This window comes from Uranotaenia lowii, chromosome 3 (genome assembly GCF_029784155.1).
Source record: "Uranotaenia lowii strain MFRU-FL chromosome 3, ASM2978415v1, whole genome shotgun sequence".
NCBI classification, from domain to species: domain Eukaryota; kingdom Metazoa; phylum Arthropoda; class Insecta; order Diptera; family Culicidae; genus Uranotaenia; species Uranotaenia lowii.
The window spans coordinates 298513459-298540642 of NC_073693.1; the positions used below are offsets into that span (position 1 = coordinate 298513459).

The 27184-nt window shown below is 38.4% G+C and overlaps 1 protein-coding gene across 2 annotated transcripts in view; it reads right to left on the reverse strand.

Moving 5' to 3' along the window:
* Positions 1–20337, reverse strand: part of LOC129757558 (bumetanide-sensitive sodium-(potassium)-chloride cotransporter) — a 46550-nt gene extending 26213 nt beyond the window's left edge. The window contains exons 1-3 of one of the 2 annotated variants that reach the window (XM_055754833.1): positions 19778–20337; positions 9623–10059; positions 4772–4868 (exon numbers count right to left, since the gene is read on the reverse strand). In XM_055754833.1, the coding sequence (XP_055610808.1) occupies positions 4772–4868; positions 9623–9846 (321 nt within the window). In that variant the 5' untranslated portion in view covers positions 9847–10059; positions 19778–20337. Of the gene's footprint in view, positions 1–4771; positions 4869–4948; positions 5367–9622; positions 10060–19777 lie in introns of those variants that run through there. The other variant, XM_055754834.1, reaches the window with a different exon arrangement.
* Positions 20338–27184: the final 6847 nt, after the last annotated feature.

Consider the following 27184-nt stretch of genomic DNA (forward strand, 5'->3'; position numbering starts at 1 on the left):
TCCACTCGGTTTGGTTGGACCGATTATTACCGTCGCCAAACTGTTCATGCAGCGTTTGTGGGGACTTCGAACAGAGAACGGAGAATCTTTCGAATGGGATCGCCCACTACCAGCGTCGTACCAGGCCGATTGGAAGGAGTTTCATAGCACGCTGGATACCATCGCCACGATCCAAGTTCCTCGATACGTGTCTTCCGCCAATGCCACATCCTTTCAGTTGCATTTCTTTTCGGATGCGTCGGAGAAGGCCTACGGCAGCTGCTGCTACATTCGGTCGGAATGTGATGGAGTCGTCCGTGTCGTACTGCTGACATCTAAGTCCAAGGTCGCACCGCTGAAAAGCCACCACAGCATTGCTCGGTTGGAACTTTGTGGAGCCGTTCTGTCTGTCAGCCTATCCGAGAAGGTCAACCGTGCTCTCAAGTTGCCTGCCGAAGTGTTCTTCTGGACTGATTCCTCGACGGTTCTTCAGTGGCTACAATCACCGCCCAATCGCTGGAAGACATTTGTGGCCAACCGAGTGTCTAAGATCCAGAATTCGACCGATGTAGATTTGTGGTTGCATGTTCGCGGAGAATCGAATCCAGCCGATGTTCTGTCCCGTGGAATAAGTCCGCCTGAGCTCGTCAATCATCCGCTTTGGTGGACTGGATCTCCATGGCTCCAGTTACCGCCTTCGCAGTGGCCACGAACCGAGTTGTCAGCCTGCCAAACCAGTTCGACGAGTGAAATGAGAGTTCCAGTTGCCGCGCTTCCAGCTGTCGTGAAGGATGACGAGTTTGCAGATCGTATCTTTGGAATGTACTCCAGTTACCAAAAACTCAGGCGCTCCATCGCTCACTGCATGCGATACTTCCGCTTGTTGAAAGCAGCTGCACGGAAGACGAAAATTGACCCATTCCAAGCGCTTACCACCGCCGATCTGCAAGAAGCAGATTTGACACTGTGTCGTCTTGCCCAGAAACAGTGTTTTCCTGAGGAGTTAGCCACTCTAGCATCGTCCGGTCGTCTTCCGTCTTCATCGCAGTTGAAGTACATCCGTACAAAACTAGAATCAGATGGAATCATTCGGATTAGAGGAGTTCTGGCCAACGCAACCGTTCCGGAAGCTACGAAACATCAAGTTGTTCTGCTCGCGAAACACCCACTTTCAAAACTGTTGGCGAAGTATTATCATGGGAATTTACTTCACGCCGGCCCACAACTAATGCTCGCCACGATCCGTCAAAAGTACTGGATCATTGGTGGACGCAATCTAGTGCGCCGCACATTCCATGAGTGCCACAAATGTTTCCGATGCAGACCAAAGATGATCCAGCAAAGTATCGCAGATTTGCCTACGTCCCGTGTTGCGCCCCGAAGACCGTTTGCCGTTTCTGGTGTGGACTATTGCGGACCAGTTTACATCAAGTCTCTCGTCCGTAACCGAGGCCCAACGAAGGCATACGTTTGCATCTTCGTTTGCTTTACCACACGTGCCGTTCACATCGAGTTGGTGTCTGATCTCTCCACGCCGGCCTTCATCGCTGCTCTTCGCCGATTTTCTGCCCGCCGAAACTTTCCCCACGAGATCCACAGCGACAATGGCACTGCGTTCCGAGGTGCAAACAACGAGTTGCACAGAATTTACCAGATGCTGAAAACCGAACACGGAGGACGCAAGAACATCCTGGATTGGTGTGCAGAATCTGGAGTTGCGTGGCATTTCATACCACCTCGATCGCCCCATTTCGGAGGTCTATGGGAAGCAGCAGTGAAATCAGCGAAGCACCATCTATTGAGAGAAATAGGCCACTCCAACATTTCCTACGAAGACATGACGACGTTACTAGCCGAGGTGGAGATGTGTCTGAACTCCAGACCCTTGATTCCGATGCCAACCGAATCCGACGAGTTGGAAGCCCTGACACCTGGACATTTCCTTGTCGGTGAAAGCCTGCGATCTCCACCCGAAGAAGACGTCGCAACTGTTCCGGACAATCAACTGTCGCATTGGAAGCTCACGCAGAAACGGTTCCAACGAATCTGGCGTAGATGGTACCCAGAATATCTGCAGCAGCTTCAAGCCCGAGCCACCAAGCACCGTAGACCATCAACTGTAATCCAGCCCAACCAAATGGTGATCATCCAAGACGATCTGCTTCCGCCAGCCCAATGGCCACTAGGGATCATCACAGCCGTTCATCCTGGGAAAGACGGCGTCGTACGAGTGGTCACCTTACGCACTGCGAAGCGAGATGTCGTTTCCAGGTGTGTCAACAAACTTGCTCTGTTACCCGTACCAGAACAACCCGAACCCAATCCAGCTGATGAGCAGCCCGTTGGAGAACCGGTCACCGCAGTTCCTGAAAACAACCAATGAGTAGAGCTGCACTCTAAGACAGCTCCTGTACGAAATTTCATGGATCAGGTGATTGCGGTTCCAATATTTTTAAACGTTGTTTGTTGGTCTACTTGGTTCCCTTTTGCTTCCCAGAACCACTTGTCGTCGTCTCCGCCTGTATATTGCGGACCTCCCAGAACCAGTAGTCGCAGATTGCAGCCTGAATGAGTAGAGCTACACTCTAAGTTAGCTCCTGTATATCAATTTTGAAAATCAGGTGATTGCCATTCCAATACCCCCTTATTTTGTTTGTTGGGCTACTGGGTTCCTTCTTGCTCCGCAGAAATCAACGCTCCAAGTGTGGTCGCACTTCATCATTTCCGGCTTCGTGTGGTGGACATCTCCTCCCATCGGATTCCTAGCACTGGCTTATTGATAGCAGTAGTCGGTGGTCGCAGCTTATATGAGTAGAGCTACACTCTAAGTTAGCTCCTGTATGAAAACCATTAGCACCAGGTGATTGCGGTTCCAATCATTTTATTTTATGTTTGTTGGTCTACTGGGTTCCTCTTTGTTCCAGAAAGCAAAGCTCCAGATGGTGTCCGTACCGCCCAGTACCAATCGCTCCTCCTGCTCTCCTGGTGCCATGATGCGTCCTGTTGGTCCACGCAGTCGAAGATGAAGGAAATCGATGAAGGCTCCTCAATAATATCGAAGCAGTGTTGAAATGTCCGTGCCATTTCAAGGTGGCCGGAATGTTTATTACCAAACCTAAAATCAATACTTTTCCAAATAATGTTAAGAAAAGTAACACGAATCATCGTTACAGAAGTCAAATATCTCTAGTTTATAGTTAGTGTAAAATTTCTATAATTATTTTTTGTTAAATGTCAAACGTAAAAAATTGAACCATCCTAGTGTAAGAAATAGCATAGCAGTGAGTTACCGGATGAATTGTTTTGAAACGGTAACTCACCAACCAGCTGATACAACAACAACAACAAGTCAGCATAAACCAGTCTGAAATAAATCTCGAAGTGGCAACATCAGCTCCGTACTACGTGTTGTTTTGTACCGTCGGTCGAGTTGTAGAAGTAATAAAGTGGTGTTTTATTTGTAAATCGGTCGTCTATTTTGTGTTTCTAAACGCATCCGAAAACCTGATCAGCGTTTATTGTGCCGTGAATTGCGTGTGGACTAAAACAATCGAGTGCAACAATTCTTTCCTCCCGACCCGTCGGCAGTGGAGAAGCTGCGAGCCAACCAACCATCAGCGCTAATCGATTGACCGACCCGAGGTGCACCCGCTGCTGTTGCTGTTGATTGCTGCGGAAGCAGCAAATGGTAAAGCCTCCGATCTAATTGAACCCGGTAAGCTACCCCCTGAATCCTCAACACTACATTTATTGAAATAAACATAAACGATTTATTGGGAGCCTGAATTATGATTCAAAATCTGGTTATGTTTTCCGATGGAAAAATAATTATTCAAATGCATTTTTCCTAATTTTTGTTGGATAGTTCTTGAATTTTTGTTCAAATTTTCCAGATATTGCCTGGATTTTGGCATGAAAATTTGGAACTATAATGCCCGAATTTTGCCAGGTTTTAAATAAAATAGACCGGATACGTGCGGGAGAACATCTGGCAATCTTGAGCTAAGTTCACTAGATTTTGTTGCAAATTTTATGATTCCAACAATCGATGAAAGTAAGTTTCCTATTTTGTTATTAAAGAATTCTATAAACAAATCCTTTTCATCTTTTGAATGATTTAAGAATGTATTTTAAAAAGTTTCTATTTAACCTCAAAGAACTTAAAAATGAATAATCAAATGGTATTTTAATATAATATTTTTTTTTTATTCATGCATTGTTTGAGCAAAATATCATAGAAAAAATAAGTCACCAAAAAAACCCCAGTCCCCACCCCCCTCACCCCCCATATGAGTAAGTTCTTCCTACGGCCCTGCTTCACGGCAATATCTAAGCGGCTAGGCTTCTATCTAAGCGAATAAAAAAGATAGGAGAATCGACCGAAAGATGTTAGTAAACATCGAACACAATTGTACCGAATAAATTTTTCAATAACTTTCCGCCAACTGCAATGTTGATATAAAATCGCGAATGCCATAAAGATGGTAAAATGACTATTATCGAAACAAAAAATAAAAGATTTTGCTCGTGGTGTACAATCAGTACGAGCAAAAAATTCGAAACAACGAACTTGTACGATCTTATCCGGAAATTTATTTATTTATTTATTTATTAATACTTGCAAAGTAAGAAAATTTCTTATAAATTTTCTTACTTTGCAAGTATGAATAAATAAATAAATAAATAAATAAAAAAAAAATCGACGCCATATTGATCATTATGCAAGGTTGAGGGTATTTTAAAATTAATTTCTTAACATTTTAAATCAATTATTGAACTTTTTTTTACTTACCGGTTTCCGATCACGGTCGCCATGTAGTTCACCGATCGATGGCCTCTTAAGTCCTCGCTTCGATGCACTGTAGTATTCCAACCGGGGAAATGGTTCTCTGAATAGATGAGAAGATAAAATTTTGTTTACTATGGTTTGAAGGAACGATCTAATGTTTTTTTTTTAATTCGTATCAACCTAGTCACATCACAAACGAAAGCCGCAGGATCAACCAAAATTCCCGTTCGCTCAAAGAGGGATCTTCGGTTGGGTCTCGCGGGTTTCATATTTGTTCTTAGAGCTCCCACTTTATTCAAACTTCTTTTCAGCCGGAATCATCAGTCCAGACTGAAACAACTACGGTAGACGAAGTGGGTCTGATAGTATTTCTCAAGAACTATTCACTATCAGTCAATTGGTGGAAAGTTATTGACTATCGTTATCATTTGCGGAGGGAAACACTTTTAAAATAACGAGGAAATGCAACATTAAAATCTGTGATTAGCTCACCGATAACATTCCGATGACGACGATTTGGCTAAGTCGAATAAGAAAGTAAATTACGTCATGAATACTGCAATCCTTTCAATTAATTTATATTTCGAAAGATAAGCATATCAGTTGGGTCGTTGATGTTTTTAAAATTTTTAAAATTTATCGATTATACAGTAATTACCAACGTTGTCTATTCGATAGTTTTGGCTTTTTCTCGGTTAACGGGTAGCACGTGTTCAAACAACAATTATCAATTGTCAGAAACAAAGATGCAAATCGATGTTTTACAAGTAATATGAGCTTGTAGAATCGCTACGTGAATCACACCTGTCGATTCCAGCCCATTGTGTAATGCCAACCTTGCGAGACTTTCCTTGAGGTCAGAGTTTCGTTTCATTTATTACACCAAAACACGAAAAAATCCCACACTTTATTTTGGCATATGCTTTTTTTATTGTTTCGAATATCAGTAGGTATACCTAAATACAATATTAGCACGAATCGATCGGATGTTTACATCTCAGTCGGTTTGAAACTTCCATTCTCGAGCACAACTAGAGCATTTTTTGACGTCAGATGATCCATGTTTTTATTAATGAGTTTTCATTCTCAGTAGTACCTAAGTGAAATTAATCGTTGTGCGCATACTGTTGGGGATATAATTTCGCTGATATATTCCTTTGAGAATTCTAAATTTAGAGTTTTGAATTCAAAATTTTAAAATTTTTCATCTTTGAAACGAAAAGAGGAATTTCATTCATTTTGTTTTCAGTTGAAAAAAAAAATAATTGGAATGTTTGCCTTTTTCACTTTCATTCATTTTACTGTTACATTATGTACCTTAAAAGGAGTACTAGAAATATATTTTAATAGGTCAAGACCCTCTTACTTACTTACTTAATGATCCCGCGCCGATCCTCCGGTGCATAGGGCCGTGGTAAAAGACCTCCACTGTTGACGATCCGGAGCCAGCGTCTTCACCTGGTCCCAGTCAAGATTCTCGTCGACAGTTCGGATTTCAGCGGCTAGGCTTCGCCGCCACGAGTTTCTGGGCCTGCCTCTTCTTCGATGACCTTCTGGATTCCAGTCAAGCGCCTCTCTGCAAATCTCGTTTTCATCTTTTCGCAGCGTGTGCCCAATCCATCTCCACTTACGTTCCCGAATCTCGATTTCTAGCGCCCTTTGATGACACCGGCGATGTAGTTCCTCATTCGAGATCCAGTTGCCAGGCCACCAAGCGCGGATGATGTTCCGCAGGCAGCGGTTTACAAATACTTGCAGTTTTCGCGTCGTCACCGCATATGTGCACCAAGTTTCGCACCCGTACAGCAATACGGATTTGACGTTTGAGTTGAAGATTCGGATTTTTGTTCGTAGAGAGATCTGGCGTGACCGCCAGATGTTTCGGAGACTCGCAAACGCAAATCGGGCCTTTCTGATCCGGGTTTCGATATCTTTCCTGGTACCACCATCAGGCGTTATCTGGCTACCAAGATACTGGAAGCACTCCACTTTCTCAACTTGTTGCCCAGCTACCATGAAACTGGAGGGATTTCCTGTGTTGATCTCCATCGACTTGGTCTTTCCGACATTGACTTTGAGACCTGCTGCCTTTGAGCTTTCGGTGAGGTCGTCGAGTTTGCTCTGCATGTCCGGTTGTGTTTGGGCGAGTAAAACAATATCGTCAGCCAGTTCAAGGTCGTTCAGTTGCTCCCTTGTTAAAGGATTCCACGGCAATCCTCGGTTCGGTGCACAGTCGATCGATCCAGTCAGAATCTCATCCATTACGATGAGGAAAAGTAGCGGTGATAAGATACATCCTTGTCTCACTCCAGCAGTTACCGGGATTGGTTCGGACAAGACACCATCGTGCAAGACCTTGCACGAAAATGCCTCGTATTGTGCTTCGATGAGATGGACTAGTTTCTCTGGGACCCCTCGTCGCCTTAGAGCCGCCCAGATGTTTTCATGGTTAAGTCGGTCGAATGCTTTTTCGAAATCAACGAACACCAGCAGAAGAGAGTCCTGGAATTCGTTGATTTGTTCCAGTATGACCCTCGCAGGAATACAATCAGAGGAATTCCGAACTTCGACGTATTAGAGTAAGTTCACTGGTGTTGGGAAAATGTGGTAGAAATTCTGACATTTTGAAAATTTTACCATGCAAAAATGTTTTCAAGATCTTAGGCCTTTGTATTTTTTTTTACATCACTGTTTCTGTTTCAGCCGTATGTGATAGAAATATTGCTATTTTTGCATCACAGCATGCGAAAATACAACACGTGTTGTAAAAAAACCTGAAGGCCACAGATCTTGAAAACGTTTATACATGGCAATATTTTCAAAATGTCAAAATTTCTACCACTTTTACCCAACACCAGTGAACTTGCTCTTATAGTTTGGTAGCTATTGATAAAAATAGTAAAATGTTGACTCGGTAGGCTGTGGCCGTCGATGACGGACGTGTTTTACTTTTCAAGAAAATTTTCGAAACCATTCAACTTCAAGTTCAAACCTAGTTAAATTTTGGCTGAAGTTAATTCAAGTCAAAACCGAAGGTTTTCCCTGTATCAGCCCTACAAGACGGAAATTTTTTCAAGAGATCTCAAACCCTTATTTCAAAAGTTGATTTGTCCTGTCTGCCTGGAATGCTGTTGGCTACTCATATTAATCACGAATGAAACCTTCGGAGTCATTTATTGATGTTTGGTATCCGGAAAACGTTAAAGCTAAGTATTCTCATATATTTTTAAAATCAGTTGATCAAAACTTGTACATTTAACCTAAATACCCAAAAAACATTTCGTAATTTTGGTAGAATGATTTTCAATGTTTTCAAACCAATCGTTATTTCACCAATTCAAGATATAAATTTAATCAGTTCTATTACAAAATTGATCGTTTTCTGGTTTATTTTTTTTTTACTTGTATCAAACCTAAACATGTATTGACTTATTCAATAATTTGTTTAGAATTTCTAAAATTCTCATAAATTTTTCCTTATTTAAATATTCATAACTTTGAAACGATCGTTATTCATGTAGGGGAGAAAAGGGCATAATGGCCACCTTAAGAAAAACGCTTATTTAACCATAGAGAACAAATATAATATGTGAATTACATCATTATTCCGTGTTCAGATACTCAAATAGTCCATTGCCTAATTGGATGAAACTTGAAAAAGTAGATTAAAACGTTTAAAAATGCATTTTAAAATTTTTTTCCGAAAGCTGAAAACCAATCACTGTAGGAGCATAACACATGCTCATACATTATGTTTCTGGTGTTTTGTTTAACGGATGATGCTACTAGCCGTATAATGTAACAATCAAAAAAATCAATCATGAATGGCATGTGAGTGAGAAAAAAAAATCCCCTCGAACAGGAATTGAACTCGAGTCTACTGATTACCTCTCCGACACCTTACCAATAGGCCAAATCGTCAGATGAAACAAAGCAAGCTGTAGCTCTATTATTCAGTTGACTTCATCGAGTCGAATTCGCTGCTAGAACATACGGCAGAAGCGCTCATCTTGCCCTGATTAATGGTTCTCTGTTCGCCCCAGGTCAACACATTAAAGTAAAAACGCGTTTTAAAATTGATTAAAGTGAAAAATCAAAAACTTTATGATGACAAAAATTGAGAAACTAGCTTATCAGAAATATTTTAATTTTTTTAGTTTGTGTGATAATGATGGTGCTATTTTTGGCTAAACCTAAATTTCAACCCCCCCCCCCCCCGCCCCCTCCATGGACAGGTCCTTCGCACGGGCCTCTCTGGTGATATTTTATAAAAAAAATTGTTTTTCGTTACCAATTTCTTTACAAAATTAGGACTTGTTGCGCTAATTCAGGAATGAATGAATTGCTTCCAAAATTTTTATTGCAATTTCTGGCGCAAGTTATAAAGGTGTAAAAAAATGTAAACATGAAATTTTCACCTTGCCTGCAATCTAATGGGTTATAATTTTTTTTTAACTTAAGGAACGACAAATACCTAGATTAGGAAGGGTTAAATTTCACCTCAGTGTCCAGAGTGGCCATTTCCGTCATTCTCCCCTCAAGGGAATACCTTCGGTACATATCTTCACACTTTTCAAAAGGGGCGCGCGAGATTCCTATCAGATCCCAGATAGAGAGGCACTAGGCAGTTACAGATGTTCAACAAGATAAGGTGTGGGAATCGTATCGGTAGAATTTCCCGCGCATTCCACAATGACTTACTTAAGGCGCGAGGCGCGAGCAATTTAAGTAGCTAAGTGCCGGCTCCCTATCTAAGTTAGATACCTACTGGAGATTGTGATTGCGATGCGTCTAGTAAGTATTAATCATTGATAACGCACTCTAAGAGCGAATAAGTAAATAAGGAACACTCACCTGGTGAAATTGTTGTAATTATCGTCGTAATCGGAGCCGACGGTGTAAACGGAATGATCATCGCCGGTTCCATTTCCTCCTCCTCCTCCATTCAGCCCTCCTCCCCCGTTCGAACCGTTGATGGAAAAAGTGGCCACCGGTGGGGTGCCATTGATATCTGCGGTGCCGTTCCTTCCGAGAATCCGATTGCTGATTCGGGTGATTGTGAATCGATCTAGCTTCATCTTCTCTGATTGCCGAACGATAGTAAGAGATGCTGGATGGAGATTTAAGCAGCGCTTCTAATTGCACACCTCACTCTCTCTCAATGAGTAATAGCTACAGTATCTAGGGCCTCTCGATAGAAAGTTTGTAGCATATTGGCAAACCGGTGAATTGTGTGGGTGGTGTTGGGCGGGCGAAACTAATTACTGTCAAATCTCGAAAACCGCACCTGCCTGCGGGGGATGGAAAAGTAATCATCAATCATCTCGACGAGTTAGATAATTTATTTCGATTGTTTATCTGTCTGTCTGTTGATGCTCAATCATTTACAACAACCGGGGCATTTGAATGGGCATTTGAAGTTGTCATTCTTTTATGACTGCTTAATAATTCTGACCGGAAACTGAGCACTGAATTTGAAATCCTTCAAGCCTCTGGAGTAACCCCCATACGTTTATTTGTTTTAGCTTTGAATAGATGCCATTGGGAGGTTCTTTAAAATGGAAAAAATATTATTTTAAATGCTCGACTGGTAAGTTTTTTATAATAGGAACAGAATAATTGGAATTGCATTTGATGGCTTATTATGATATCAAAATGTTTGTTTTGGAATGTTTCCTATCAGTGCTGAAAATTTCATTACGATTCGTTTTGTTTTCATAAAGTTATACGTGAGGGAAGCCGCAAGACGAAAATTAATTATGGATACCCACGTCAAAAACCCGACGTAGTCGGATTTAAAAATCGCGAAATCGTTCTCAAACGTTTCCGTGAGATGAATACTATCGATCGGCAGGTTCAAACCAAGCGTCATAGTTGAACTAAGGATCAGAAACTGGATTTGAAGGTGTTAAGAACGATCATGGCAAACCCAGGGCAGTCAAACTATGACATCTCCAAGAAATTTAATGTCGACCGGTGCACCACTGATCACACTGACATGATACTGAGAACAAAAATTCGACCATTTTCTGTCTAATTTTTTTGTCACATTTTCCAGGTTCGCAATACCGTTGGTGGTGAACCTGGAAAAATGTATCTGTTTAGCCCGATTTTCTCGTAGAAATTGCCTTTTTTTAAAGTTGCGCACTCTGGAATCGATATTGCATACTGTTGGAAAAATTATCCAACAAACGAAATTGAGTGTCCAGTCAGTATGGTCAGTGGGTACACCGTCAGAAAGATACGTCTGCGCTAACGAATACGATCTTATCGGGCCAGTAAGCAACCAAACCGGACATTGAAGCAAAATGTAGAAGCCAAAGGACGTGCCCGGAAGTTATCCCGGATGCATCCTCATGGATGACGAAACATACGTGAAGATGGATTTTGGGCAGCTTCCTGAACAAAAATTTTATAAAGCCACTGGTCGGAGTGATGTCTCCGGTAAGTTCAAAGTCATTTCAAGTGTTTGATCTGGCAAGGTATTTGCAGTTGCGGACGAAAACCCTAAATTTTTGTGACAAACAAGATCATGAACTCCAAAATGTACAAGGAGAAGTGCCGAGAAAACGTTTTCTTCCCTACATTACCCCATCAACCAAAAGTCACATATTTACTTGAATTAAAGCTTTGAAAGTTACATATTGGATGACAAAGAGAATCAACTGCCCAATTCCCTTGAGTAAACTTTATGTATACTTTAATGAACTTGAAAGTTGTAAAAGTGATTAATATGTACGTTGTATGTGACTTATTGTAAGGGAATTAAGTTACATAAATGGCACAAAAGTGCTCAAAACGGGATTTACTATTACCGTGTTTGTTTTCTCCCCTCGATTAGCGTTCCACCGTACCCGACAAAAATAAACACATATCGTCGCCAGTGTATTGTTACCTCACTCACACGCTCTCTCGCAACACTGACAAAATTTTCGGGGCAACACCGCCCGATGGCAGTGCAACACCAGGTCAAAACCAGTGCAACACTGTCCGAATAAACAAACAGTTTGACAGCACCTAGTGGTGCACCAGTGCAACACTAGTGCAACACTCGGTATAAACAAATACGGTATATGTCACAAAAAAGTGCATTGAAGTGCTTTCAAAATCACATCACCACTTCGAGTTTTAGTTTCAGTTGGAACAACATCCAGGCGTGGTCTTGCGGTAGTGTGTTCGATTCTCACCACGAAGGTCGGGGTTCGATCCCCAAGCCGGGTAAGTTTTTCTTTCAATAAGTAATTTAGTATTTTGAGTGACCATTCTGATGCGATATATGTGGGAAATTTAGGAAAGAAGCAATTGAGCAATTTGTCGAGTTTGGAATCTAGGGCGTGGCCTCATGGCGACACCATAAACTGAACATAGTAAATAATCAAGAGAAGGTGATATGAATCGATGCCAAGGGTGCATTTGATTGAGATAGGGAGATGCTCATTTTACGATTTTTTGGAAGCTGAATAAAAAGGCTGCTGGATGCTGAATAGAAGATTATTAAGACTTGTTTTGGAACTTGAAAGTATCAATAAGAACTTAAATTTTGAGCTCCTTGGAACGTATTTCATATCAACGATGGGGCTGAGTCCGTTTTTTTTGTACCTGTTTTATGGGACTTTTTATTGCTTGGGTAGATTTAACATAGGACCAGTAAAGTTTTGGCACGATTTGGCAAGCTACAGCAAAGAGGGACTACAGTGGTATCGGGACAACGGGGTGAATTTTGTCGAAAAGGACATCAACCTACTCAACTGCCCTAAATTCCACCCTATCGAAAAACATTGGGCATTTGTTAAGCAGAAGATGAAGAAGGATGGCAACGAGAAGGCCGACTCGTTAGCAAAGGTGGGTGCTGTTGAAGGTGTAATTTATCAGCGTCAAATCACCTTCAGTGAATTTTACTTTTTGATCCGTAAAAACGCACTCGTCAACTGGCAGCGCAAATGGAACGAGGACGAGTTGGGTCGGTGGCTTCACTCGATTATCCCAAAGGTAAGCCTTAAACCATGGTTCAATAGATTGGACCTGAGTCGTGATTTTATTAAAACATTTTCCCGTCTCATGTCCAATCATTGTGCTTTGGACGCGTTACTCTATCGTGTGAATCTCGCTAGCAGCAATTTGTGTCGTTGTGGTCAGGGTTACCATGACATCGAGCATATTGTTTGGTCGTGTGAGGACCATCTTATCGCCAGAGCAAATTTGATTGATTCCCTTCGGGCCCGAGGTAAACCACCTTATGTTCCAGTGAGAGATGTGTTGGCTGTGGTAGACCTAGACTATATGATCGAATTATACCTTTATCTTAAATCTATCGATCTCCGCGTTTAAGTATCACTTTCCTCTTTTTCTTTTTTATTTTTGTCTATCGTAGTTTTGAATAATGAACGATGCACTCAATACTTGAATCCTTAAAACAATTAAATGGACAACTTGTTGATTTAATTTATCGGCCTAGCGATGAAAAGTGATGTCCTTTTTAGTAGGGACATCTAAAGATTATGATATATTTTTATATAGGTGGATAGAAGGTTAGAAGAAATGAAAGATGTTGAAAATGAGCGGGTAGAATTTATTTAGAAGCATATCATCACATATCAAATTTTTGTTCCTCACGGGTCTACTACCACTGACCATACTGACTGGACACTCGATTTCGTTTTCTGGATAATTTTTCCAGAAAAAAAACAAAAAATAATAATTTTTCGAACAGTACGCAATGTCGATTCCAGAGTGCGCATCGATCGATTTGAAGAAATGTTATCCCAGTTAGGAAATGCCACCCAACTTTCAAAATAAAACACGCAATTTCTACGATAAATATGCTAAACAGGACCATTTTTCCTACAGGGCAGTTTTTGTCAAACTTTTCAGGTTCGCCACCTGCCGTCGGTATTGCGAACCTGCAACAAAAAATTAGACAGAAAATGGTTGAATTTTTGTTCTAAGTGTCATGTCAGTGTGGTCAGTGCTATTACTATGAAGTGGTAGATACAGATAGAGTTGCATCTACCACCACACATTAGTAGGCCAAGCGTGGTCCGCCCCACAAGGGAAAACTTGCAGTGCGGACGAACACAGTTGGGGCGGACCACGCTTGGCCTACTAATGTGTGGTGGTAGATGATAAGATAAGATTGGCAGCTTATCCTAATAAGGATAAAAGGAAGACACGAAACGCACTAAACAACATTTTTTTGGCAAATATATCAGAACCAACACGTGAAAAAGGTTAATGACAAAGCAATCCCCTGGCAACTTGACAGTTCTGGCGAGTTTCGTGTGCCTGATTCAAAATCGCAGTTGTCGCATGTGTATCGCTTGTTTACATACTTTTCGTGCCATGAGTTTGGAAAGGGCACATGATCAAATGTGGTGCGAATCAGGCAAACTCATAACTTTCGAATGAATGAAAAAAAGATTCAACCGAAATTATTATACAAATTCAAAAATATACCTATTTATTTATTGTATAGGAACAGTTTTTTCATAAAACAGGAAATGTTCTGCTATAATGTGAAAGTTTTGCCAATCTTAAATTTTCATATGTATCGCAGTTTATGAAAATCACTTGATGATTGTTGTGGTAATTTTTTGTTTTACATTTATTGTGTACGATTATCCACAATAGTTTCGGTGGAAGGGATAATTGTTCCAAAAAACTGCGGTATATCAGTGGATTACTTTGATCAGTCCAGAAGTTTTCGACCTAATAAATGACCCACAGATTTAAGTCTGTGAGTCGTTTGCATCGACTAAACTTTTGAAAACAGATAGTTTTTACACATAACTGAGCTAAAATTTTGAAATTCAAATAATTTTTTCATTTGTAGAATCAATTGAAAGAGAACATATTTCAATATGCGCCCTTCCGACATGTTAAGTCGCTTGATTTTCGATTTGACAGAACCAGAGAACAGCAGAGAACCAGAAAAAAAGTGGCACACGCGATTTGTATGGGAGACGTCAAGTTGCCAGGGGGTTGTGACAAAGTAAACAAAACCGGTTTTCACTTAATTCAGGTAGCCCAATATGAGCTCTACTTATCACAAAAACCGGTTTTAGTTTATCAGTTTCCATTAGATTTAAAATGCAGTATGAGCAAAGGATCTGAAAGATATGTTTATAGCTATAATATGAAGTTATACCCACAAAAAAATTCCTTATACACCCTTTACTCCACAACAAAACAAACGGTCTAGATGCAAAACATTAAGAGGGGAAAAATGCGAAGAGCTATTCTTTCACTCCTAAAGAGAGAAGCGTTTGTCAAAAAATAGGGGAAATTTTATCTCCATCTCACTCACACACATAAGACATACAGTACAAAGCGAAGGTTATATATACCATTTAGACAAAATTCATACTTCAGCTAGGTTCTATAAACAATAGCGAGCTATTTTTCCATGAAAATATCTTTTTATCGATAAAAACATATTAAGAATGATCCTACGCATCGTTTTGGTCCTATAGACTTGAAAGATTCCACGTGAATTTTAATTAGAGATTTTAAAAAGGTTGCAAAATTTTCAATCGCGTTTTTCTCGAAACGTCATAAATCAACATAGACCCTTTTCACGTGTTGGTACTGATATCTAAGAAAAATCTCACGGATGAAAGCTCAGAGGATTCAGATTTTTTAGCAGGCTCTGATCATGATGTCACATACTATCCCACGGAACAAACTGAAACTTCGGAAAAATCGTTGTCGATAGGTAGTTTACAACAAATAACATTAAGTATTTTAAGGGATATTTACATTTTAGAAAAGAAGCCTGGTATAATTGGACCAGTTACTAACGAGGATGAGTCCACTTCTGGAGAGTCAACTGGCAATTCATCAAGACCCCGAAAATGCCATCAAAATCAGGCAGTCTGAGAACGCAACTTGCGCAAAAAGCTACGAACCCTAGGGAAAGCGTACGTTGATTCTACCGGAAAAAAGCGATCAGCTAAACAGTTGATTCAAATGAATGAACACATATGCAGGTATTCTTGTGTATCCATTAAGGAAGAAAAGAGATTGCAAGTTTTCTACATATTCTGGGAATTAGGAAAGTAGAACTTGCAAACTTCTTTCATTATGAGTAGAATGGAAATTTGTAGATCAAAAACGCAGAAAATTAAATGGGTGAGTAGAAACAAAACAGCTAGTGTCATACTGAAAATACTCCTTATATACAAGTTCCAGAAGGATGCGATCATACTGTTTGGAATCAGAGGAGTGCAAGTGTCTTTCTTTGGGACCAAAATGAAAAACCGCCGTTTTAACATGAATATCACAAAAACTTTAGTTTTTCTTTCAGAATAATTCGTTTTACACCTCTTGACACACTTCATCGAAAATTGAGAAGAAAAAGTGATTCAATAATTTTCATTTAGAAAAAAAACTTTGAGGCCCGTTTTCTCGAAATCATCATTTCGGCACTTGAATTGAAAAATGTAGAGTAATAGAAGGTAAAAACCGCCACGGCTCCATTTTCTAAAGCGTGCGGTGGCTAAAAAAGCCTTCATTCGATTCCTCAGAAAAAAATACATAACATAAGGTTAACATTTGGTTAAAATTATCAAGTCCGAATATAGTTTTCTGCTATACGTAAAATTTTTTGGGGGATTAAGGTAGAAACGGCCATAACTGGATTTTTCAAAGCATGAGGTGGCTCGAAAAAAATCACACAAGACAGATCTCATTTGATTAAAAAAAATTCAAGCCCGGAGATGCTTTTTTTCTGAATTAATTGGAAAATGAAGGGGTAAAAACAACCATAACTTCATTTTTTGAAGAGTTCGGTGGCTCAAAAGCCTTCATTCGATTCTTCGGAAAAAATCACACAAGATAGGTTTATTTTTGTTCAAATTTTTTCAATCCAAATCCGTTGTTTTTCTGGATTGTTTACAAAATATAGAGGAATTATGGGTTAAAAAGGCACTATATCTTCGTTCGTAAGCTCGTGAGGAGTTTGAAACTATGTTCGATCGATTCTCAGTACATTTTCACTAAAGATAAGTATATTTTCATAGATATGGAGGGAAGATATTGAAATTCTTCGCGGTTTATACACTTTTTTCCCAATCGTGCAATGATCATCTTTTCTGAAGACCACGAGTAATTTTGAATTCAGAAAAAAACATGGAAGTTTTATTTCTTTAAATTTCAAGTCTGAAAAAACGAGAATTTCGACGAAATTTAAAGAAAATTTAAACCTAAATTGAATCATTGATATTTTAAAAACCGTAAGTAAAATTATTTCGTAGTCATCAAAACAGTCGCTAAAAAACAGTCGCTCACCTTGAATATTAACCCTCATCCGCATTTGGGTGTCACTTTGACACCATTGCAAGTTTGAAGGCTTGTAAATTTTTTCAGAAGCTTCAAAATACAAAAATTTCTTCGGGGACCCTAAATGAATTCAAAAGTTCTTCAATATTGCATCTTTACTTTTTTTTTATGGATGAACCCTGGAAGCCTGGACAAAAAACTCCCTTTTCCGACTTTTGCTGTCATTTTGACACCACAAAAGTAAAATCTATTTAAGTCGTTTGAATTATTATGAACTTCATATAAAACTTATATCAATAGAAACCTTGTAATGCCAGTAAAATATGCTTAGAACATTATATACAGCTAAAGTTACAAGTTTTCTCGTTATTCAGCATGAAAGATAAAAAATCCAAAAAAACATGCCTCACGAAAACTGCTGTAGTTTATATATTACACGTCCAAAAAAATATTTGCCTTATGCATATGAAAGCTGAAGTTAATGCCTACATCATGAAGACAAGAAATATTTTTTTAATATTTTTTTAATGAAATGGTCACGAAAAGTTCAAAATAGTGGTCTAAAAAACCTACTTTTCATTCGATTGCTAGTAAATACTGTTTGAGCGATGGTAGAGTTTTAGAAAAAATATGACAACAAACTTTTTTAAAATTCTAACATTTTGCTGTCGAAGGAATGCACGACACGCATCGTTATTTCGTCTGTCGGCTTCGCTCTCTGACCAAATCACCACCCACCGTACCTACTCGGAGAGCAAACAAACACGTTTTGCTGGACGCGGTGCTTGTAGTTCTAGAAATTCAGGAATGATTTTACGTTTATAATTTTCATATTTTTGTGAAATCTCACAGTGTGATTTGTTGCACCTCACTAGAATGTAGATTAAATTAGCTTTCCAATGAATATACTTTTGATTGGTCCAAACAAAGTAAAAGCACTGAAAATCCGGGTACAACCTGGCGGCGGACCACAAAAACAGATGAAATTTCAATTTGTAAAAAAATTGCGCAAAGTAGTAAACTTTGAAAAATTCCAGTAATTTCAATTTTTGTTGCATCAAAAATCTAAAGACAGCAAAATGTTAGAATTTTAATAAAGTTTGTTGTCATATTTTTTCTAAAACTCTACCATCGCTCAAACAGTATTTACTAGCAATCGAATGAAAAGTAGGTTTTTTGGACCACTTTTTCGAACTTTTCGTGACCATTTAATTAAAAAAAATTTAAAAAAATATTTTTTGTCTTCATGATGTAGGCATTAACTTCAGCTTTCATATGCATAAGGCAAATATTTTTTTGGATGTGTAATATATGAACTACAGCAGTTTTCATGAGGCATGTTTTTTCGGATTTTTTTTCTTTCATGCTGAATAACGAGAAAACTTGTAACTTTAGCTGTATATAATGTTCTAAACATATTTTACTGACATTACAAGGTTTCTTTTGATATAAGTTTTGTTTTAATCGGTCTAACACGCCAAAAGTTATAACGATTTGAGCTTGTGGTGTCAAATTGACACCACAAGTGCTGATTAGGGTAATGAAATCTAATGCGGATGAGGGTTAAATATTCTGTGAATTTTTTTAAATTTTGTCAGAAATAGTTATAATCTGGTGTATATAAAAATTGTAGAATTTTTTTTTGAAAGCTTCGTATTTCTCAAATAAGAATTTCTAAGCAAGATCATTGATTTCTAAGCAAGATCAAGCATTGAATGAAGGATAGTAGGATAATTCGAAATCAGCTTTTTGTTTTCATGTAGGTTCATTTGTTTATCAGTTATTAAAGATCGATTTTACCCAAAACAGATTTTTTTAAATTTCCACACGCCATATCACCGAAACTAGAGGTGTTAGACAAAATCTGACAAATGTTTTGAATTCAGGACACCAAAATATTCCAAAATCAACTATCGAAACAAAGGCATCAAAAATACTGTCCCCCTGTGTTATTAATCGTAATGTTCAGCTGCCAGGTATTTTGCTTCCATATGATGAAATAGGGTAGTGAAATCCCAATTAGATTGTTTTCATTATCTTCGTTGTTTAAAAATTAATATTTTATACTATAAACAGTAATTCGATTTATTGACTAGAAATTTTATGTTTCTCTATTTCGATTGCATGCTTATCGGTGAATTTTGATGTTGAATTCCAAAATCTTATTCTTTATTAAAAATTGAAATTTTCAATCATCTTTACCACCAGAAAAAAGATTATTCTTAAAAAATGTATTATTTAGCTTTACTTCACTTTACACGTCAAAACTTCGGTTTGAAAATTCAAAGATATCTTTATCGCATATTTGAAAAATGATTGTTTTTTCTAAACGATAGACCCAGATTTTGCATGAAAAACGTGAAATAATGCTACTTCATTTTGTGAATCAAGAGCATGTTGAAAAAAAGACAAAGTATCTTCCAAAGAAGAACTCTAATTCTCATTAATTATTATTTTTTCTTGTGACGAAATGTTGGGCTTTTCAAATTGTGGGAGCTCAGCTCTATGAAGTTGATTGAATCGTCCACTGCACGGCATGTAGAATTTACAATCCTTTGATTATTCGTAAAAAATCATTTTTCCGGTTAACACTCCAAATAGTCCACAGATTGACACTTCATCGATTCACACTTTGTATTTCTGCATTTTTGTCACTGATTATACCTAAGTATTTTCATTTCTTAATTTTGGAATCAGAACTTCAAATGCCTCTTCATTTTTTGCTTTACTCACGTTATGCTTTGTTCCACTGAAAAATTTTTAAACAGTTTGCTCTCTGTTTGTCTATGAAACCCACTGACTTAAACTCTTAAATTTCACCAAATATTAAATTTTATCAGAAATTCAAATCTTCACAAGTATATTTCAACTGATCCAGGTTCGTCGCTTATCACTCGATCGAAGTCAATTGAAGTTATGTCTCACACTTTTTCACTGCCCAGCTATGAGGCTCCCCACCAAGGGAAAAAACGGCCTCTCTTACCGGTCACAAGAACATTTATGGGTCACCACGACTTCTTCCGCTTCTCAGAACCGACACCGCACCGACCGATTGCGATCGATCAACTGTGAAAAGTGTCATCCGCGGTTTGCCGGTTTTATAGCTTCGGGACAAATTGGAAAAATCGCGGGCGCGGGATTTTATTTTCTGCCGGGCCCAGGCCTCAGACACACAATCAAATCAACACACAATCATACCGGGGTGGCCACAAATTAGCGCCTTCTGTATTAAGTCACCGATTCCAGAGAGGGGGTGATTGTTGTTTTTTTGGCCAACCGTCGAACGTTTGACGGAAACGTCCAGCCCGCGAAGCATCCGATCCGAAAGTGCCCGTTCCAAAGTGCGTCGTGAATTTAGCGAGCTATCTAAACTTAGGGCAGCTCAGCATCTTTCTTTCTCCCTTCTCTATCGAATCGATTTCTCGAGGGGGGTTTGGGCGCGCGAATTCTATTCTATCCACCCTTCTAGCGAGTATAGATAGATATTGGATTGAACAACGCAATTAGCATTGTGTATTAGATGTTTGGATACGCCCGTATGATAATCAGTGATGTCTATTAGCATTTTATGCGTCCCGATAAGCACCCGCGATCGAGCTTTTCGACATGTGTAGTTTGGGCAATAAGCAAAAAAAAAATCGTTACAAACGTTCTATAGGTAACACCATAACTGGACTTTACTAGTAAGTAAGTGCGTTGATAGGAACAATGAAAGTTTTTTTTTGTAATTACACACGGTCATTGAAAAGAAAAAAAAGGAAATTTACACCATGTTGAAGTTAATAATTAAAAAACAATCGATTCAAATTGAAATAAAATGTGCGTTCACATCGTACATTTTTATTGTTTGGGCAGTGCCAAATTTGATTATACAAGTGTCAAATAAAAAGGAACGTAAATATCTGGCGAAAAAACGTTCATTTTGAGAAACGGAGGAGAAGGGTTGCAGTTGTAAATGAGACTTGTATTTTGTAGATTAGTATTTTGAAAAATTTGAACGAATATTCGGAAAATAAATAGAAACCTTTAACACGTTCGTCGCCACGGCATCGGCACCCATATTCGGGTGACGGGTGTATTTCCTGGGGGGAGGGGGGCCATCACATCAAAAAGCGTTTGACGCTCTCTTACTCGAGTTTACCGCTCAGCTTCGCCAAACGTTGACCACTGAACCACGAAAACATCAGCTCTTAGACGACGAGGGGTCCCAGAGAAACTAGTCCATCTTATTGAAGCACTGTACGAAGCATTTTCGTGCAAAGTCTTGCACGACGGTGTGTTGTCCGAACCCATCCCGGTAACTGCTGGAGTGAGACAAGGATGTATTTTGTCACCGCTGCTTTTTCTCATCGTAATGGATGAAATCTTGACTGGATCGATTGACTGTACACCAAACCGAGGATTGCCGTGGAATCCTTCTACAATTGAGCAACTGAACGACCTTGATCTGGCGGACGATATTGTTTTCCTCGCCCAATCACAACAGGACATGCAGAGCAAACTCGACGACCTCACCGAAAGCTCCAAGGTCTCAAAATCAATGTCAGAAAGACCAAGTCGATGGAAATCAACATAGAAAATCGTTCCAATTTCGTGGTACCTGGACAACAGGTTGAGACAGTGGAGTGCTTCCAATATCTTGGTAGCCAGATTACGCCTGATGGTGGTACCAAGAAGGACATCGAAACCCGGATCAGAAAAGCTCGATTTGCGTTTGCGAGTCTCCGAAACATCTGGCGCTCACGCCAGATCTCTCTACGAACTAAGATCCAAAACTTCAACTCAAACGTCAAATCCGTATTGTTGTACGGGTGTGAAACTTGGTGCACATATGCGGTGACGACGCGAAAACTGCAAGTTTTTGTGAATCGTTTCCTGCGGAACATCATCCACGCTTGGTGGCCTGGCAACTGGATCTCAAATGTTGAACTTCATCGCCGGTGTCATCAAAAGGCGCTAGAGAGAATGCGAGATTCGGGAACGTAAGTGGAGATGGATTGGGCACACGCTGCGAAGAGATGAAAACGAGATTTGCAGAGAGGCGCTTGACTGGAATCCAGATGGGCATCGAAGAAGAGGCAGGCCCAAAAGCTCGTGGCGGCGAAATCTAGCCGCTGAAATCCGCACAGTTGACGAGAACCTTGGCTGGCAGCAAGTGAAGACGCTGGCTCCGGATCGCCAGCAGTGGAGATCTTTTAACTCAGCCAGGGCCGGATTAAGCCATCGGGGGGCCCGGGGCAATTTTTCTCGGGGGGCCTCTATGATTCAATTTTGTTTTCAAATGCTATCCCAGAGAATACAGAACATTCTAAACGTGTAATAGCAATGAATATGAAATCAGTTTAATGTCTTCAAATAATTTAATCACGTGCAAACATTGCAGAAGAGTTTATAAATTTAAAAAAAAATGAAAGCTTTGATTTGAGCTGCAAATAGCAAAATTTTATTCTAATTTCATTCTCAAAATTCTATGATTTAGATAAATGACCGGATAGATTTAAATGATTTTCATTCCGTCATTGATCGTCTGGTTTGTGATTCATCGAGAAATATTTAACTCATGACATTTGGGAAGCATCATGAAGATTGAAACATTGAATACAAAATTCAATAAAATGAACAATGTAATTGGAGTTTGACTCCATAGAGATACAGATAAAAGAGTTTAAGAATTCAAGACTAAAAATCAGGTTATATTCAGAACCACAAATCAGTGTCTCAAATCTAATTCATAATTTCAATTCAGGTTGTGAAAAACAAAATATGAAATAAATTTAAAAAGTAGATTCAAAGTTACAATCAGAGCTAAAGTAGAACTACCGCCAATCAACAACTGTTGGAAGCTGCTCGGAAATTTAAAAATGAACATATTTATAAATACGTTTGGTACGCTAAAGGTAAAGTTTTGCTTAGAAAAAATAATACCACTGGGGCTTAGCTTAAACGATGTGCGAGATTTTTCTGCCTAAGTTCGCTTGGAAACGCCTTTGATTTTTTCCATAAAAAATATTTGGATTAATTTAAGAGTAATCACTGAAAAAAAATACGCTCACCTCAACCCATTGTTAACAAATAGCATACATTGTATGAACCCTCTGTGAAGGTAGTAGGCAACAGTTTACAAGACTTCTTTAACTGCAAATCCATTAATAAATAAATTTTTAAAAAATGCACCAAATGGGAATATGATCCTCATCAGATAAAAAAATGTTATCAAATTGTTAATCTAATTGTGACAAAAGTTTCATTCGATACCCTCAAAGCATAAGAGGTATAAGTGCAAAAATGATCGATTAAAAAAAAAAATTCAGAATAGAGGTTAAATGTTTAAAACACGAAATCAATTATCATTGAAAAAAGTCAGATAAGGAATCCAAAAGAGTTTAGTACCTTAAACAAAGATCCTGAATACTCAAAATTCAGAAAAACCATGAAACTGAACTTCAGTAACTGAAGAAACAACACAAGGCTTGAATATCTCAATGAATAGAATCTGGATAAAGATAAGATTAAAAATATAGAAATATTTCTATTAAGATAATCACTCAATGATATTTGCAGCTTAACTATATGAGTTCATTTTTATAATAATTTGAGTATGATCATTTGGAAAATCATATGCTGACTTCAGGATATTAACTTCAGTAGATGATAAAATTTCGGATAATTCGGTTAAAAATGTTTCAATACGAATTTCAAGTCTAAGACAGAAATTGGGACGGAAATTCAATTAAGAAAATCTGTACTGTTGATTGGCAAATTTAGGTAACTACTACCTTACTTCCTTACTTTGTGTTCCCGCGCTTATCCTCCTGTGCATAAGACAAACTACAGTCTTTTTGAAAGATTTTATTTTCAAAAATAGGGAGAGAAACGGTTTTAGTATTTATAAACCAACGGAAATTCCAAGAATAATGAACGAAAAGTGAAAAGATATAATAATACGCGGTATTAACCCGGATACTGGCCGGGTAAAACGCTGAAATGCTTATCATAAAGTTTCTCTGTTTTTTCTTAGCACTGCGAGCCAGTTTTAACGAAATTAGCTGCTCTTTTAGTGCAATCAGCATTACTTGAAAAGTTAACAATTAATAATAAACATTATTATTGAAGACGTTTTAATGCAATAAAATGAGAAGATGTTTTTCTTTATTTTTCCTGTTTTGCACTGAATATCCTGACTGACGTGCTTCGATAAAAAAAGCAATTAGAATTTGGGGTGTTTTGCCTCATATTCTTCTTAATTTTTATTTCGAATTCGGTTCACATTATTTTTGTCCAGATTTAGGGTAGACAATTTTGAAATTCAATACCAAGATTTTGATATTCTTAGTCCGCAAAATGCGGGAAAACCTCTTCACTGCAAACTTTAGGGGCTCCCTTAAATTATGCAAGAGAAAAACTATTCTGGATATTATTTCCCGGGGGCCCGTTTAGTTGTTATATTTCAAGTTTTCATTCCGATTTTGTAGTTTTGAATTATTTTCATAGATTTGTAGAAATTGAAATAGTATTATAAAAGGATTGTTATACTTTTTTTTTCCCTCGGGGGGTCCCCCTGAGCCGGGGGGCCCGGGGCAATTGCCCCTTTTGCCCCCCCCGTTAATCCGGCCTTGAACTCAGCCCTATGCGTCGGTCAATCGGCGCCGGACCCTTAGACTAGACTAGACTATTGAATATATCGACTATAATATGGGTGAACAATATCAAAAATGATCAAACTATAGATACAGTTTTTACGAAGTTAGTCTAGAAAAACATTTTCACTAAATATCCAAAAAGCGAAAACAACTCATGAGTTTTAAATATAATTTATCAGATTAGCGATACATTATTTTATGACAGAGATACGCAGGAAATAAAATTGCATTTTTTGCATGATCTTAAACTTTTTGCCGATTCACCTTACTGAGGGATGAGATGATACTGTTTTATTTATTTAAGCCACTATGCAATTTTTTTTTCTCAATATCTAACAAATGTGTTCTGATGTTTAGCAAAAAAGAAATCGAATTCAACTCGAACTTTGAAATTTGGTCCACCCCACTCTGAGCTGATCGGGTTAAAATTTAAAGTTAGAATTTTCGGAAATTTTACAACCTTACGTCAAGTTTAAGTCAACATAAGTAAAAACATACGAAAAAGGTTTTCCTCATTGTCTCTAGAATGTAATCTAAAGAAATGCAATATGTTCTAAAATGACTGAGATATCGCCGAACGAATTGGCTTGTTTTTAAGGAAGTGATTATCTCAACAGAAGTTATTTAGTGAAATTCTGGATAAATTCTTTTACCACCCGGATAACACCCCCGCCCACCCCCCAAATAAGATCGCGCAAGACCGTAAGTATGTGTTCCGCTGTCAGTTCCCAAAAGACGCACAATTTTTGGTTGATTAAGGCGAAAGGCGAATCGACCCTTCATTTACCGATGTTCGTTTATTTTTTACCGAAAAAATTACCGAACAGTTTAACGATTTACACATGTTAGGATTTCGGTAAAAAAATTAGCGAACTCGGTAATTTTCGTTTACTGTGTACTAGATCTTATCGAAGAAAAAATTCAAAGAGGTAGTTCAGGATCGCCCCTGATCGCATGGGTCGATGGCATCAGATTTTCTTCACCGAATAAAACACACTCATTCCGAAACATTACAAACATGTATTACGGTTTAATAACTAAATTACAATTATGGACTTTGACAAACACTTGCCGTTCTGGGCATTTGACTATACCCATCGTGGGCTTCTGATGGTGGCTGATGGCTCCCGGGCAGTTGATATAGTCACCTGTTCTTCGGTGGTTTATAGGGAAAAGAGACTGAACCTGCCGTTAATGCGCTCAGCATCGCCATGTTATTACTGGGCCATTTCATCTCATGTTAGGGTGGTTCGTTCCAGAACAGGAAGATAGGTCTAATTTTATTTGAAACTTGCAAGTCTGAATTTAATTTTTAAATAATTAATTGAAAAATATAGGGGAATTGCAGGTAAAATAAACCCTAACCATTTTTTCCGAAGCGTGTGGTAACTTAAACAACCTTTATTAACACTAAACATACCGCCACTTTGTATATACCTATTCATACCGCGAGCGGTCAAATGACGGCAAACACCGTTTTCGCTAAAACTCCCTTGTTTCTCAACCGATTTCTTTAAAATTTATAGTTTTGAAAAGCTTATAATTCGACTCAAATATGTTTCTCAGAAAATTTTCAGCTACAATCAATAACTTTAAAGTTATTTACAGTACAAGAAAAATTTTATGAAAAAACATGCTTCAGGACAAAGGTTGTAAATCAGTTATTAAGTGCTCGAAAAAAATTTCACTAAGTGCCTGAGAAAGCTGAAGTTAGAAGCTTTATGTTGCACATATGGAAAAAAATTTTAAAAATTTTCTAAGATCATGGCCACAAAAAATGTAAAAAAGTTGTGTAAAACCCGTACTTTTCAATCAATCAACTGCCAAAGCTGTTCCTGTTACAGTAGAAAATTTTGAAAAAGTGAATTGAAAAGTAGACGTAATTTGTCACATTTTGGCATCTTTAGATTTTTAAAATACTAAATACATAATTTTTGACGGCTTTTCAAAGGTAGTTATTTTGCGAACTTTTTATGAATCTGGATTTTCTGAGACAATCCCTACACCCAAATTCAGCTTTGCACTGGATTTTGAGTACGTTAACGAATAGTTTAGGCAATAAAACTATATGCAAAAGAAAGCAAATTTCATGCCGGTTCTAGTGATGTAACTGCATTGGCGGTGCAATGCTTTACAAAAATATAATAAATATATTTCTGAAAGTAAAACTAGAAAATTTGAGCTAATGCTTGTTTGTTTTTTCGTTTCTTTTCATCCGTCTTCGTGTGCAAAATAGCTTTGAGATATTACCACCCACTGCGCCCGTCTGCCAAGCAAGAATTTGTGCTGTCTTCTCAAAATTCAGAAACTAGTTCACTGTTTTATTTATCATATTTTTGCCAAGCATTGCACCGCCTATGCAGTTACACTACTAGAACCGGTATGAAATAAGCTTTCTTTTGCATATAGTTTTATTGCCTAAACCTTACGTTAACGTACTCAAAATCCAGTGCAAAGCTGAGCTTAGGTGTAGGAATTGTCTTAGAAAATCCAAATTGAT